The sequence below is a fragment of the Pipistrellus kuhlii genome, unplaced genomic scaffold (genome assembly GCF_014108245.1).
Source record: "Pipistrellus kuhlii isolate mPipKuh1 unplaced genomic scaffold, mPipKuh1.p scaffold_m20_p_15, whole genome shotgun sequence".
In the NCBI taxonomy this organism is placed as follows: Eukaryota; Metazoa; Chordata; class Mammalia; order Chiroptera; family Vespertilionidae; genus Pipistrellus; species Pipistrellus kuhlii.
In genome coordinates, this window is record NW_023425460.1 from 9,333,302 (window position 1) to 9,350,067 (window position 16,766).

General features: G+C 45.2%; 1 protein-coding gene across 6 annotated transcripts in view; it reads left to right on the top strand.

Moving 5' to 3' along the window:
• Nucleotides 1-3,885, top strand: part of MICU1 (mitochondrial calcium uptake 1) — a 142,950-nt gene extending 139,065 nt beyond the window's left edge. For 5 of the 6 annotated variants that reach the window (XM_045581739.1, XM_045581742.1, XM_036437778.2 and 2 more), the window contains one exon: nucleotides 2,956-3,885. In XM_045581739.1, the coding sequence (XP_045437695.1) occupies nucleotides 2,956-3,116 (161 nt within the window). In that variant the 3' untranslated portion in view covers nucleotides 3,117-3,885. Of the gene's footprint in view, nucleotides 1-554; nucleotides 661-2,955 lie in introns of those variants that run through there. The other variant, XM_045581741.1, reaches the window with a different exon arrangement.
• The last annotated feature ends 12,881 nt before the right edge of the window (nucleotides 3,886-16,766 follow it).

A 16,766-nucleotide genomic window follows, 5' to 3' on the forward strand; every position in this document is an offset into this window, starting at 1 on the left:
AAAGCTAAATAAAGAATAAACTTAAATATAAAAGCTTAAAAAAAAAATAGAAACGAAAGTATTGGACCAGCTTGCTGCTTAGTAGATTGAGAGCATCGAGGACCTGAATGTCTAGGGAGATGATGCTGTGTCTCCACCTCCCAGGGCATTCCAGTCATCCGCACTCCATCCTGGCGCCCAGCCTGCAGCCATCTGGGTGTCTGTGACCACTCTGTAGGAAGTCCTTTAATAGATTCCGCTTCTGCACTAGCATTCTCAGCTCTGTTAGTTGACACAATAATGCTACCAATATTCACAATGGAGGCTCACACTTTTTCCATGCTTACTGCGCTAAGCTGCTCATTTAATCCTCTGACATGGGATTGTTACTAACCACATTTTACAGGCCAGGAAGCTGAGAGACTCAGGTAGGTTGGGTAACTTTCCCAGGATCACAAAGGTAATAGCAGACAGCAAAACCAGGATCCTAGTCAGAGCTCAGTGATGCCCCCTCTATCCTGTCTCCCCTCCATTGCTGGTCTCCTAGCCAAGGTTCATTGTTCGTCTTCCTTCAGGAAGCAAAGCTACAGGAATTCAAGAATCAGCCCAGGAGCATCTGCCTATGTGAAATCTTCTGTTGTGGTCCCAGCAAAATGAAAATCTTTTTTTTTTTTCATCTTTAACTTGACTCAATTTATCCATGTTACTACATGTTACACTCTATCTCTCTATATGTGGCCTTGCTTCCCTACTAAATTGTGAACTTTTAAGGTTAATTACAAGTGCTGTTCACCTTTAGAAACCCCACATATGCAGGACTTCACATAGTACTCTACACATCATCTCATTAACTTATTTGTTATTAAGTTGAGCTCAAGTTATTTAAATCTACCACTGGCAATCACAACAAAGGAAGTCCCAGAGCTAGGACAGGGAAATGGCCTGTCCTCTAGCTAGCGCTGTCCAGTATGATACCACTAGTTACATATGGCTATTTAATTTAAATTAATTAAAATCGAATGCACTCTAAAACTGTTTTTCCGGTCTCGTTAGCTACATTTCAAGTGCTTAGTAGCCACAGGTGGCCAGTGGCTACTGTATTGAATAGCTCTGATTTAAAAAACATTGAACCTCATTGAAGAGAGTTCTAGTGAATAGCATTACTATAGAGAGATAAACTGTCCAAAGATTTTTTATAATATATTTTTATTGATCTCAGAGAGGAAAGGAGGGGGAGAGATAAAAACATCAATGATGAGAGAAAATCCTTGGTCAGCTGCCTCCTGCATACCTCCTACTGGAGATGAGCCTGAAACCTGGGCGTGTGTCCTGCTCTGGAATCAAATCATGACCATCTGGTACTGCAATCAAATCATGGTACTGGTACTGGAATCAAATCATGACCATCAGCCACTGAGCCACACCTGCCGGGCAGATAGATGAATTTTTAAAAGCTGAACATACCTATGTAACATTGTCCAGATACATCACATACTTGGACCACAGAGGCTGCTGCCTTCCAGTCACTTCCACTCCCAGGGGCAGCCACTCTCCTGGCTTACAGCACCTTAGACTAGTTTGCCTGTTTTTGTCTGTCTAATCTTGCTGTGAGGTATCTCTGGGTGTCTCTGTGGTTGTCCATGCTCTCTTCAGCCACAAACAGGCTGTTCAGGTGTTCAGGTACTCTGTACAAAAGTAAACCATTTAGTCCCTCTTTGCACTCTCTTCCCAGACCGGTCACTAGTAGAGAGGTCTGTTCACTGGTTTCCTGTTGCTTCATCACCCCCAGTAAGGTAGACATTTAGTCCTGGGCATCTAGTCAAAGGGTAACTGCCTCCTACTGTAGGAGTGGTTACTGTTCCGTGTGACTTGAGAGGTGACCTTTGGTGAAACCAGATGCTCTCCAAGTTCTCTTCCAGACCTGAGCGTCTGCCATAGGAGAGGGTAGATGGAAATCCTTGAGAAAATGGGCTCAACCCAAAGCCAGATGGTGATTTTGGTTTTCACCACGAACAACCCTCATCTCTCATCTGGAGTATGGTAACAATCTCCTAAATGACTCTATACTCCAGTTGTGCCCTCTCTGGTCCCGTCCCATATATTCAGCCAGAAAAACCCCTCCAAATGGAAATCTAACTGCACTCCACGCCCCTGCTTCCAGTCCTTTCCTGGCGCTCTACCACACAGAAGATAAAGTGCAAACCCTTTAATGAAAATACAAGATCCGTGGGGGCCTGTCTCCTGCCCGCCTCTTTAGTTTGCTTGCCCTGAAAGTCCAGCAACACCTACCAGGAGCTCCATCAGCTTGCTGCTCCCTGCTGTGCCTTTGCTGATGCTATTACCATACCTGAAATGCTTTCCCTCTCACTCTCCTTTACTTGGCCAATTCCTGTTAATCTTTTGGGATTCAACTTAAGAGTCTCCACCAAGAAAGCTTTGCTGATTTGTAGTTGTACCACCTCCAGCTTGGGTTGGAGAGTCTCCCTCTTTGCCCCTAAAGCATCCTTTACCCCATTATGGCATTTACCACGCAGCTGAGATCCTGTGTTTGTCTCTCCCACAACCTCTGAGTATTTCAAGGGACAAAGGTTTATTTGTCTCCTGCTTCTAAGGTGACCAGACGTCCCGCTTTTGGCAGGACATTCCCGATTTTCAACAATTTGTCCCGAGTCCCATGGCGTTTTAAAACAATCTCGATTGGTGACGCGGGACAAATTGTTGAAAAGCGGGATGTCTGGTCACCTTACCTTATTCACACCATGTAGCATAGGACCTGACATTTAACTTCTGTCACACTAACCTGTCACAGCTGCATGCAGCCAGAAACATCACAAACAAAACAGTTCATTTCAGGTCAATAGAATGGAATTTGGCTGTGACAGTCCTGGGTTTTACAACTCACATTGTGAACAATGGGATTTCTGTCTTTGTTCCAAGGCCTCCTATTACGCCTGTTGTGTTTGCCTCTTCCTCTAGGCAACGGGGAGCTGAGCAATAAGGAGTTTGTTTCCATCATGAAGCAGCGGTTGATGAGAGGCCTGGAGAAGCCCAAAGACATGGGCTTCACCCGCCTGGTGCAGGCCATGTGGAAGTGTGCACAGGACACCGCCTGGGACTTTGCTTTGCCCAAACAGTAACCCAAAGCAGCCAGAGGGGCCGCCTCCTTACCCCACTACCCTGCCGCTCAAGCAGAGCCTGGCACAGGCCTTCCTGCTGCTGCTGCTGGAAGTAGTGCTGCCTTCCTTTGGGAATGATGTCAGGATTCAACCCGTTTCCCCTCTCCTTCCTTCCCTGATTCTGGGCTCCGATTCTGCCCAGTGACCCTCCCTATTGCTTCTCAAAAACATGAAGTAGTCCTAAACACTCAGATGTTTGGCACCTTCAACTGCACTACCCATCCAAGCATAAAGAATGCGGGACATTCCCTGAGAAACACCCAGTTCTTGACTCATTTCTGCTGTGGATTTATATTAACAAGAACATTCCTTGCTTTTTCTCCTGCTGGTGCTTTTAAGCTACAAATTGGGGAAAACCTCTTGGCAGCAAAAGGAAGTCTATGGTGAATGACGGTGAGGATGGCTGGGCCGCCCTGAGCTGGCAGGCAGCTGGGGCGGAGGAAGGGTCTGTGCCCAGCCCCAGCTTGGCCTGAGGCCTGCTCCAGGGAGGTGACGTCACAGTGGGAATGCAGCAAGATGTGGGATCGAATGCAGCTGCTTGCTGGCTCTCCCTTCTTTTGCTCTCGGGCTGCATAAGAAGACTCCACCGCAGCTCTAGCGAACAGCAGTGATTGAGTTCACGTTCCCTGCAGGTGCCATCCCCCTCCAGGACTGTGCCTCTGAAGCTGAGGCCTGCCCGGAACCCCTCTGCCTTCCGCACTTTAATTATAACAGTTTGCAACAAACCCTCCAAAGGCTGTTGTCTCCTTTATTTTAGGACCCTCTGGGCCCTTTCATTTCATTTCTCCACTGGGTTTGAGATCCTGCTGGCAGCAGACCCGTGTTCTTTCTACCAGAGTCTGGTTCTTCCTGTTAAAGGCAACTTTAGGCCCAACCGAGAGCTGAGGGCATTTGGAGGTCGGTGGTGGTGTCAGTGGGGAAAACAGCGCCAGGTATGAGATCTCGGTTCAGCAACCTCGGTACTTGAGTTTTACCTGAGAAAGAATGCAGAGCCAAGACTCAAATTTTTAAGAGAACATTTATTTAGAAAGTCACAGAGGTAGGAGCGAGCTGTAGAAGAATGGGCTCAGGAAACAAGTTACAGAAGCCAAAGAAGGGCCCATGGAACTTGGGGGAGAGAGGAAAGGAAGACATACAGGGAGTGAGGGGTGGGAAAGGCGCAGGCCCAGGTGTGCTCCACAGACAGTGTCTGCTGTCCTACAGGCTGTCAGGGTGGGATGTTAGGGAAGATCTCAATAGAATATTCATCAGCTTTCCAGGTGTGTCCTTTTAGGGTCATGATCTTCACTGATTGGTCAACATCAGGGAAGGGGTTAATCAATACAGCTGGTCCTGACGTCAGCCATGGCTTGTCTGGTTTTGCTGCTTTTCTGGGCCTGCAGCTGAAACACAAATGAGGCCTCGATGTATTTGATTGGGGTCAGAACCTCGTTGTCTTGAGGACTTCACGTGTAAGGGCTATTCTCCAGCCCCCTTGCTCGTTCCCCCTCTAAGGAGGTCTAACCAACATGACCAACAATGTGCGAGGGGAGGAAAGCTTACTGTGGGGGGGAAGTCCTTATTTCCCCAGTTTTGCCCATTCCACCCTGGTGACCTTCTGAACCTGGCCTGTCGTCCTTGCTGTTTGTTTAACTGCCTACCACAGTGGCATGGTTCCAGCAGAGCGTGGACAGCTTTCCATCGCGGGCAAATGTACAGAGTCCTTGCTTACTCATACCCCACAATAAGGAACTAACATGGGGTGGTGGAGTATATGAGAAATCCTCTGGTACGACCGAAGTTGTAAGAACCATAGCAACAGTGTTTTATATGGACTCAACTCTGCCGCTGACTCAGTGTGGCCTTGAGGAAGCAAGTAATTTTCCACCCGTTTCCTCCATTGTGAAGACAGGAGTGAACTCGATGGGCCCTGAGGTTTCTTCCGGGTCTAAAAGCCTCTCCTTCAGTTCTCCTCCAGAATTCCTGCCGTTTCCAGAACTTCCCGCTAGTGCCTCCTGGCATGACAGTGTTACGAGTCCAATGTCACAGAACCACCACACCAAGGCCTGGGAGTTGGTAGGGAGCGCTTATCAGGCCGGAAAGAGCCTGGGTCTCCACCTGCGGCTCCACAAGGATAGTCCCAACCCAAGCATTTCCTCCAGAATTTACAATAATAACCTCAGTCTAACACCCTTCCTGGGAGCAGATTAATCTCTCTCTCCAAGAAGCTCGCCACTCATCTTCTTCATTTAACTTCCACTCTCCTTTCCTGGGGTACGTATTCCTGGTGCCCACATGTAGCCTTTGCCCTGCTCATTGCCCAGGGCATCAGCAAAATGTGAGCTTTTCTTACAACTGTCCCAGAATCCCAAATCACTCTTTTCCCAGGTCCTTGTTGTTCCAGCCTGGAGGAGAAGTTCAAGGCACACACTTCATTCCCCTACGAGAAGAGATCTGCTGAGTGGCCTGGCTCACGGAAGCTGAAAGCCAGAGCAGAGCAGGGAGGATAAGGAGCTCACCGGTAACATCTTGAAACCCCGGCTGAGGGCCTTTCCCAGGTACATGGGATTCAAGCTGAACTCCACTGGCTGCTAGCAGCGCCTGAGGAGGCAGAGAGGCCCAGGTGCTCAAGGACACGGCGGCCACTCTTGGGCACAAGAGGGTAAATGTGCAGGTGAGTCACCCAGAAGAGGCCAGGGTTCCCAGGAAGTCCTTGGGCAAGGTGGCATGAAGAGGCTGAGGGGATTCTAGGCAGAGTTTGGGGTAGGCTAGATGCATTTGGAAATACAAGAGGCTGATTTGTGCTTCTCTTTTTGTTCAAATTGTTTCTTCCGCCTAGACAGAATAACCCTCCCCTCCTCCTTCAAGACAGCTCAGACTGTCCCCTCCTTAAGAAACCGTCCCTCATCCTCCTCCAGACAAGACTGGAAGCCTCTCCTTTGCCTCCTAAGGATCACTTGCCCCACAACAACACTGCTGCAGCTCAATGTCATTCTTGTGAGACTGTCACCACCAAGTTCAGACCCAAAGCAGTAACATGATCAAACAAACAGCCTCAAAGCTCATTTAAAAATAGCTCTCGGACGAGATTAACGTGATACTTGCCGTGCCTCAATAAGTTTCCTCCCAAACACCCACAGTCATTCTCTACTGGTGGTGTTCCATAGTGCTTTAAAACAAAAATAACTTTCTCCAGTTCCAGCCCTTGGGCTTCCAGAGGAACTCAGAGGGGACCCAGGCTACCTCCCTGACATGGAACTCAGCATCATCCACAAGGACACTCAGGAAGACTATGGAGAGTGACTAAGAACATGCACGCTCTAAAAATGTTTTTAACAGCTCTCAGAGCCCACCTAGTTTTCAGCTCTAGTTGGAACATACGTACTTGAACCAAATTAGAATCTAAGACAAAGGAGAAGTCTAGGCAATGGCTGCTTCCAGACAGGCAAGAAGGAACAGCAGCCCGGAAGCCAAGAGCCAGATCCCCACCAGAGCATCCTCTCCAAGCGGCTCAGAAAGGGAGGGAGGGAGGGAAGGAGGGAGGGAGCAGAGGCCGTGTTCAGCTTGCAGGCTTCAGTTGCCACCTACTGGCAAGAAGGCTTAATGCAGGCACTCACAGCTTAGGGCAGCCCATCCCGGGCTCTGCACCTGAGAACAGCCTCCCGGGGGCCAGGGGCGTGATGAGCCATAATTGTGAAGAGAGACTCTATGGGTATCGCTAATACTGAGGTGAAGAAAGGAGGGATGCCTCGAATTGTTCTGGGTGACTCTAGAAAAGGGTCTGGTTACTCCATTCTACATCTTTACTGATCATCTATGTGCTAGGCACTCAGCGAGGTCTTCAGGGAATTTGCATTCTAGGGAGGGAAACAGAAAAGAAGCAATAAGGATAAGTGCAGGATGCTATGAGATCACATGGAGAAGCAGGAGGGCCATGTAATCCAAGTTTAGGAGATCAATCAGATTTGTCGGGCTTGCAGAGGAAATTACTTATTTTAATATAAAAACTAAAGAGAGACCTGAGCGTTGAGCAGGAGTTAACGACTCAGGAGAGGGAGTGTCCAGGCAGAGGGTAACGGCTGTACAAAGAACAAAGGCCAAAAAGCATGTCTCTGGGAATGAAAATTCTAGGGAGTGTCCAGTTTTTGATTGGCATGATTTTGGAACCGAAGAACTAAGATGGCGTTTCTGTTAGTTTAACAAACTTGTTTGGAATGCAGTGGTGGTTTGACCCAGTCCAAAGGTTATTGTGCCCAGTTCTAACACTCCAAAGGTTTGAGCAGTAAGACATGCAAGGCAGTTCCTCTGGTAATTACTCCAATTTTATTTTTATGTGGTTCTGTTTATATCATTTATATGATTTTGGGTACCCTTTTGAACTTTATAAGTTGGGTTCATATAGTTACTTATTTGCACAGGGTTTCTATGTGTTGGATAAGATTATTACAACAGCTGGTGGTAATAAACCTCTGTTAAGCTATGTTTCCAGAATGATGTTCTGATCATGCATAGGTGAGCCTTTTCCTTTGGTCACTAATGGACAAGGAGAGAGTGGACATTTTCACAGGTAGGACTAACAAACTACCAGGAAAATAAGAACTTACAGGTTCTAGATCATTTTGGGCTGGTCTCTTGAACATGCAAGTCAATTATTGCAAAAGAGTACCCAAAATCAACAAACAAGTGCTGGCGAGGATGTGGAGAAAAAGGAACCCTCCTGCACTGCTGGTGGGAATGCAGACTGGTGCAGCCACTGTGGAGAACAGTATGGAGTTTCCTCAAAACGTTAAAAATGGAACTCCCATTTGACCCAGTGATCCCAGTCCGAGGACTATATCCCAAGACACCAGAAACATCGATCAGAAAGGATATGTGCACCCCCATGTTCATAGCAGCACAATTTATCATAGCTAAGATTTGGAAACAGCCCAAGTGCCCATGAGCAGGTGAGTGGATTAAAAAACTGTGGTACAAAGAACACAATGGAATATTATGCCGCTGTAGAAAAGAAGGAACTTTTAACATTTGCAACAATGTGGAAGGAACTGGAGAACATTATGCTAAGCAAAATAATCTAGTCAGAGAAAGATAAATATTACATGTGGGATATAATGATCAACATAATTTGATAAACAAGAATAGATTAATCTAGAGACAAATGGTAGGGGAGGTGGTTAGAGAGCAACCAAAGGACTTGTATGCATGCATATTAGCATAACCAATAGACACAGACACTGGGACAGGAGGGGCTTGCCTGGGGTGGGAATGGCTGGGGGGAAGGGTCAATTGGGGAAAAGGAGACATATGTAAAACTTTAGACCACATGTGTCAAACACAAGGCCCTCGGGCCAAATCCGTCCCGCCAGGCCTTGCAATGTGGCCCGCACCGCGCTGTCATCACTGCACTCCGCTGCGTTTCCATCACAATGACAGTTTATGACTGTTCAGTAAACCATTCGGCCCGCGATTTAGGCTGGATTTTAGATTTTGGCCCCTTCTCTGATTGAGTTCGACACCCCTACTTTAGACAATAAAAAAAAGCAAAAAACAAAAACAAAAAAACTTTTACAAGCATTATATATGCTTTTTTTTACTATTTAATCATTTTTATTTTATTCATTTATGTGTTGTCTTTTTGTTTTTAGAATGTAAAAGTTAATGTTGAATCAAAATAGATTAAATGTAAAGAAGAGGCTATATGTATGATCCATGCAATTATGCAAGGAATGTATTTTATTAATAAAATCAGCATTGGCTACATCATGTGCTACCTTAATAATTACGTACTTTAAAAATCAAGATACATTCAGCCCTGGGAGGTGTGCTCAGTGGTTAGAACATTGGCCTGAGCACCAAAGGGTCATGGATATGATTCCTGGTCAAGGGCCCATACTTGGGTTGCAGTTCAGTCCCATCCCAGTCAAGGCCAATGTTTCTCATTAGTGTTTCTCTCTCCTCTTCCTCCTCCTCTTCCTCCTCCTCCTTCCATTCCCTCTCTTCCTCCCTTCCACTCTAAAAATCAATGGAACAAATATCCTCGGGTGAAGATTAATAAAACAAACAAAAAAATCAAGATATACTCAACTATTACTATATTAAAATATTATCTCAATAAAAATAAAAAGAATTAAGATGGTAGTCATTCACAAGAAAAAAGAAAAAATATATATAGGCATTTCAAACATACTTAAAACTCACAGGTTAGAAAAAATCATGATGGAAATTTTAAAATGTTTAGAGTTGAATACAGTAATGAAAATACTAGATATTAAAATTTGTGGGACACAAATAAAGGGAAACCTATAAATTTATTAACAAGTTCCATACTTATTTACAGGAGATGGGCTGACAATAAGCTAAGCATCTGTCTCAAGAAGTTGGAAAAAGAACAACAGATTAAAACCAAAAAAAGAGCAAAAATAAGTAATATAAAATGTACATAATTAGATATAAAAGCAGTTTTTAAAATAATATTGGCAACAACTTATGCCAATAAGTTTGAAATAGTTTCCTAAAAAATATAATTTGCCAAACAGACACAGGAAAAAATAAAAAGTCTTCCCTACCTGGTTTGGCTCAGTGGATAGAGCATCAGCCAGCGGACTGAAAGGTCCCAGGTTCGATTCCCGATCAAGGGCATGTACCTTGGTTGCAGGCACATCCCCAGTAGGGGGTGTGCAGGAGGCAGCTGATTGATGTTTCTCTCTCATCAATGTTTCTAACTGTCTTCCCTTTCTATAAAAAAGCAATAAAATATTTTTTAAATTTTTTAATATAAAAATAAATATTAAAAATCTGAATAGACTATAATAACTTGAATCAGTGTTTAAAATCTACTTACATGAAAAATATACCAAACCTAGATGGCCTGATCTGAAGGAGAGGTAAAGAGAGAACCAGTTCCTGTAAGCCCCCGTAAGCCCCAGTAGAGTTTGTGTTTTTATCTTAAGGTGATTAGGAGCCACTGAAAGGTTTTAAGCAGGAAGGTGACATAATTGCATTTTGGAATGAAGACTTGGCCTGCAGTGAACTGAGATCAAGGTTGGAGACTGCTATAATAATGTTAAGAGATGCCAGAAGCCTGGGTCAGGAATGGCTGCAGAGTTGGAGAGTCAGTAACAGATTTGGGAGATGTTTAGGTCAGGCTTAGGGGTAGGGATGGGAGCATATAAATCGAAGGATAATAAGGGACTGGGGATAATTAAGAATGAAACCCTGATTTCTGTGTAGGTATCTGGGCGCGAGGTAGTGCTCTTAGTGGACTGGCAAGCTGAGTGTTTGGGTAGAGGAGGAGGAGGCCATTTTTTAGCATGTTGAATTGCCTGAGAGACATCCTGGTGGAACCATCTAGTAGGTAGATATAAGAATCTGGACCCAGGAAGTGGGTTTAGGGTGAAGATATGGTTTGGAAATTTCCTGAAAATCTGGGTTCTCCAATTTCAAGGCCAACTAACCATGACACATAAAGTCTGGGTCAGTTTTTCAACTGTAAAGTACTACCACCAGCTCCATCTATTCCCCAAGGAAAGCCGAGAACAGAGACCATCAAAGTGAAAGGACTTTGAATCAAAGCACCTGTGTGTGGTGGGATCTCTGAGACAAATCTGGTAGGGAGGACTGCAAGCGCCTGTGCCCTTCTCTCTCCAGTCTCTAGCCTCTGGCCCCCTAGGTGTCCAGAGGTCCTTCTCCAGGGAGAAAAAGAGAGTAAAGGACTAAAATGAAGATTCAAAGATGCTATGGGGAAATATTCGTGTGTTCATTCAACAAATAATTTATTGAAGCTCAAACTGAAAACTGAATTACCTATCAGTCATTCACGCTCTTGGGTGAATTTTCATCTTCAATCGTGAGATTTAGGTGTGTTTTTTATCTTTTTATTTTTTTTTATTTTTAATATATTTTATTGATTTTTATACAGAGAGGAAGGGAGAGAGATAGTTAGAAACATCAATGAGGGAGAGTTATTGATCAGCTGCCTCTTGCACACCCCCTACTGGGGATATGCCCGCAACCAAGGTGCATGCCCTTGACCGGAATCGAACTCGGGACCCTTCAGTCCCCAAGCCGACGCTCTATCCACTGAGCCAAACCAGTCCCGACTAGGTGTTTTTTAATAGGTAAATATTCACATAAAAAGGCATACATGGAAAGCCTCCCAACCATTCCCAAGGCTGCAGAGTATTCCGTTGTTTAACACAGTTTCATCAATAAGGGCAGTTTCTTCAGGGAGACATTTTGGAGCCTGGAGCGCTCTAAAAGGAAGGCCTTGGTGGGTCACGTTTGGAGGCCACAAGAGACACTGGGGAGCCAGGGAGCAAAAGGCAAGTGGTGGGGGATTCGCCCTTGTCTGGGAGATTCCCCGAAGCTTTAGAAAGGAATTTACCCCTCGGGCTAGCCCAGGGAAACTCCTAGTGGTGTTTGGGGATTCATTTATTGATAACAAGTATGTATTGAGCCCATATTAGGCCTCAGGGCCTGTGCTCAGGCCACAGAGATCTCCACTTGCCTTCACTGTGCAGGGCAGCGAAGGGGGTGTGGGTGGGGAGCCGGCTTAAGTGCCGTGGGGAAATCAAAGCTGGAGAGCTCATGGACGAGGAGGCCCTTTCTCAGACTCGGGCCCTGGCCCAGATGTCAAATCCCCGGAGCTTTTATAGTCCTCATGGCACAACCAGCACCCCTCTTCTGAGCCTCCTCTGGCTACACACAGTCCCACTGTGTACTCACCACACTGTCCCCTGATCCTCTCAGTGTCTCTCTTACTAGACTGGGAGCCCCCTGGTGTCAGATCTGTCCTTTTGGTGCATCTCTGAATCCCTAATATTTAACTGCAAACAGGTTATAGTGGGCAGTCATGTCCTAGGGCGATATTTTCCCTGACAAAAATCAACTTGGATCTTTCCTAAGCCCATTTGCCTTTTTGCCTCTAAGACACGTGTGTCAAACACAAGGCCCTCGGGCCAAATCCGTCCCGCCAGGCCTTGCAATGTGACCCGCACCGCGCTGTCATCACTGCACTCCGCTGCGTTTCCATCACAATGAGTTTGACTGTTCAGTAAACCAGCGTTTTTCAACCGCTGTTCCGCAGCACACGATGTTGCCTGGTGTGCCGTAGGTGCAGACAAGACAAGAATTTTATAATTTTTCACTATTTTGTTTACTTAATATTTCATAATAAAGTAATTATAAAATACTTTCTTTGTGTTTATTTGATTCCTATTCAAGAGAATTACTTTATATATAGTCAATATAGGCACAGAGTTAAATTTTTTAACATTTTCTAATAGTGGTGTGCCTCGTGATTTTTTTCATGAAACAAGTGTGCCTTTGCCCAAAAAAGGTTGAAAAACACTGCAGTAAACCATTCGGCCCGCGATTTAGGCTGGATTTTAGATTTTGGCCCCTTCTCTGATTGAGTTCAACACCCCTACTCTAAGATAACATACCTGTGAGATGTCTGGGTAACTTGTAACTTCCCTTTTTCTAGGGCCCCTGGGATAAAACTAGATGTGGTGGGCACCAGGACAGTTACCACAAATTCCTTCATTATCATATTAATTGTTCCTGCACTCACCTACGTATGTGTCCATCATTTTACTTTTTATCCAATCCCAGGGGTTTTTCTCCCGCCTCCTTAATCCATCACCAATGAATTTCATGTAACCACTTATGTCCCTCCTTTGATTGCAATGTATAAATACAAATTAACCCACCATTCTTCGGAGCATTGTCTCAATTCATTGAGGTTCTGCTTCCGGCATGTGTGAACAGTTTGGCTTCTGTACAGGTTTCAATGGTTCTTGACGTTAACAGGCACATGCCTGGGTTGTGGGCTCAATCTCCAGTAGGGGGCAGGCGATCAATGATTCTCTCTCATTACTGATACTTCTCTCTCTCTTTCTCCCTTTCTCTCTGAAATCAATAAAGAAATACATATTTAAAAAAAAAAAAAAAAAAAAAGCTGAGCCCTAAAGAATAAGTCCGACGTGGACAGATGGAAAAGACCATTAAGGAGGGCTGGCAGACAGACAGGGTGGTGAAACGTCTTAGTAGAGGTGGGGAAGGAACTGCAGCAGGTTAAAGCATGCCGAGGTCGGACTGAACTCTGTCTCCAGAAGAGAGAAACCTGGAGGCTATGGTGGTTGCAGCTCTAGGAGCAAAATGAGATGCTGTTTCATTTGAAGATTCATTTCCCCAGTGACTTCTCCTGGGTACCTGCGGGGGCAAGTAAGGATTTTGTCTCTTTTTGAGCCTCATCCTCCCAAATACCATGACTCCAGCTAGTCAGATTAGAAGTTTCCAGCTTTTTCCTTAGATTGAAATCATGGCTCAGCTGGTTGCAGTGACACCCTGTACACCAAAAGGTGGTGGATTTTATTCCGGCCAGGGCACTTACCTAGGTTGTGGGTTCAATACCTGGTCAGGTCAGGGCATGTATGGGATGTCTGTCTGTCTCTTTTTTCTCTCCCCCTTCTCTCTCTCTAAAATCCATACACCTTGCATGAGGATTAAATAAATAAATAAATAAATAAATAAAAAATAAAAAAGGTAGGGAGTGATAAATTGAGGTCAGACCAGCTTTATAATCCCTTCTGAAACAACAATGAAATGAAATAGTTCTGAGATGTCTGAAATGAAATAGTTCTGAGACCAAGCTCAGCAGCCGAGGGGATGGAAAAAAAAAAAAATAGGCATAAAGAGGTCCTACCACACTCACACTCATTCAAAATTTAATTAAGACTTTGTCATTTACATGCATTGAGGGAAATGAAAGGAGGCTCTCCAGCTGGGCGATCACAGTCCAATTCCTAACACAACGAAATCACAGGCCACCTTTCCGTGAGTGCCTTCTTCACAAAGCAGAGCACCTGTAGTCAGCCAGGGAAGAGGGCCTCATGACACTCAGCAGTGTGGACAAAAAGGGGTCACTGTAATAAATCTACCTGAAGAAACCTCTCCGAGGGAGCTGATCATAAATTCCTAACGAAGCAGGTCATGATGGGTAGTCACACCTCAGGCCTCAAACTTCCTAATAAAAGACTATATTTGCTTTAAGAAAGCCCTGTCCATTGTTTTCTGCGGACAGAGTGTCTGCCTGGGGACTGACCAGTCCTGGGTTCGGTTCTGGTCAAGGGCACATGCCTAGGTTGCAGGCTGGATCCCTAGTAGAGGGTGTGCTGGCGGCAGCTGATCAGTGATTCTCTCTCATCATTGATGTTTCTCTCTCCCTCTCCCGTTAACTCAATTAAAAAAAATTTTTTTTTTTTAATCCTCTATAGTTTTGGACATTTCTTACATCATCAGCAAGAAAAAGAAAAATGAACATTGCAATCCTAAGTCAACAGACTTGAGAGAGGCTGAAATGAATCCAGTGTTTATTCCTTAAGGACCTATCAATTTTGAAGAGTTTAACTTTCTCTCAGAGTGCGGCTCTCTTGGTGAAGAGGGGCAAGGTTCTTCACCACCAGGATGCCGTACGGGGCCAGCGGAGAGCCATGAGTTTGCACTGGGAAGGGACTAGAAAGGAAGGCTGGATGTGAGGAAATGTCCAAGGAATAGCACGTATTGCCAAGGAGGCCATGGCCTTGCTTCCTAGCACACTGAGAAAATAAAAATCACCTGAGAAGAATTTCCTCGTGTTCCCACTTCCAAGCTTACCCGCGGGCCTGCACCTACCGAGCCCACACTCTTCCTGAAAAACCAATGACTGTGTGTGAGGCTCTCTAAGACCAACCCCTCACTTGTACCCTGGATCCCACCTCTTCTGTCTACTCCTGTAATGGTCTCCTTTCTCCTCTGCACTACCAAAATCTCTCTCCCACTCAAATAATTCCTATCAGAGTACTAAATCTCACTTAAAAAAAAAACTTTCCCACCGAAACCGGTTTGGCTCAATGGATAGAGCGTCGGCTTGGGGACTGAAGGGTCCCGGGTTCGATTCCGGTCAAGGGCATGTACCTTGGTTGCGGGCATATCCCCAGTAGGGGGTGTGCAAGAGGCAGCTGATCGATGACTCTCTCTCATCGATCAGCTGCCTCTTGCAGCTGTTAGAGAGTTTCTAACTCTCTATCTCTCTCCCTTCCTTTCTGTACAAAATCAATAAAATATATTTAAAAAGAAAGAAAAAAAAACTTTCCCCATTCCTCTCCACTACTAATCCCTCACTCTCTTGAATCCATTCTCATAGGGTTTTTTAATAGTATTTTTTTTTGGGGGGGGGGTGTTTGTTGTTGTTTAGTTTTTATTGATTTTAGAGAGGGAGAAACAATGATGTGAAAGCAAAACACTGATTGGCTGTCTCCACATGCCTCCCCCCGGGGGCGGGGGGGGGGGGGGGTTTGAACCAGCAACCTGGCAGTGCACAGGATGACACCCTACCGAGCCATACCAGCCAGGGGTACTGTTTATTGATTTTTAGAGAGGAAGGGGGGGAGGGAGGAAGGGAGGGAGGGAGGGAGGGAGGGAGGGAGGGAGGGAGGGAGACAAGGATGTGAAAGCACAACAGCAATATTGATCAGCTCACCACTGACCTCCACATTGTCAAATCCATGGTCATTTCTGATCCTCATATAGCTTGGCCTCTCTGCATGCTTTGTAAAACTTCAACCCCTTCCTCCCTCTGCAAACATTTATTTCACTTGGCTTCTGAAATAACTAATTTTCTTACCTGGCAGAGCTGCTTCTTCATTCTCCTTTCCTGGACTTCTAGCCCTCTAAACAGTGGCTGTGGCAGGGTTCAGTAACCAGACTTCTACTCTTCTCCATCTACACTCGCTTCCTCGGTGCATTTAGTCCCATCGCTTTAAATACCATTTATATACACCGATAAGTCCCTAAATTATATTTCCAGCCCCATTTTCTCCCTTTGGGCAGTTCTACTCTACATCTTCACTTGATTCTAAAAGACACCACAAACTGAATCCAACATTTAATAGTCTCCCTACGAAGGTGCTGCTCTCACTCAGCATTCCCTCAGTTTTGGGAAAAAGAAACTGTTCTTCCACTTATTCAGGCCAAAAATCTTGAAATCATCCTGACTCCTTTCTTTCCCTCGTATCCACCTTCAATCTATCAGCAAAAATTTTTTGTGTCTATAATTTGACTTACCACCTCCACCATCGTTCTACCCGAGTTACCATTAATTTTCACCTAGATTATATTATTATAGTAGCCTCCTAACTCTCACCGCTAGTGGCCTCTTACCAAATCCTGCTGGAGAGGCCAAACAACACAAGGACTGAGAAACGACCCATGGATTTGGCAGTGTGGGTCACTGGCAACTTGCTTTCTCTGGAATGGTAGGCATGAGAGCCTGACAGACCTGAAGTCCACTCTACGGTGAAACCCTGCATGTCCCTGAGAGGCTGTTCTCCTATTGGTCCTATAACTCACCAAGTGAAGTTCCTGATTCAGAGCCTTTGCATTTGCTTCTCCTTTTGCCTGGACCACCCTTCCTCCAGAGAGTCACACCTGGAATTTCTCTCCAGAATTCAACTTTATATTTAAAAAACAAAACAACAACAACAAAAACTGTGACCTTTCATTTGGCGGGCCAACGACAATGCTCTATCCACTTAGCCAAACTGGCCAGGGCGATCTTCATTTTTAAAGTCTTTCCCTTTGTTATATAATACA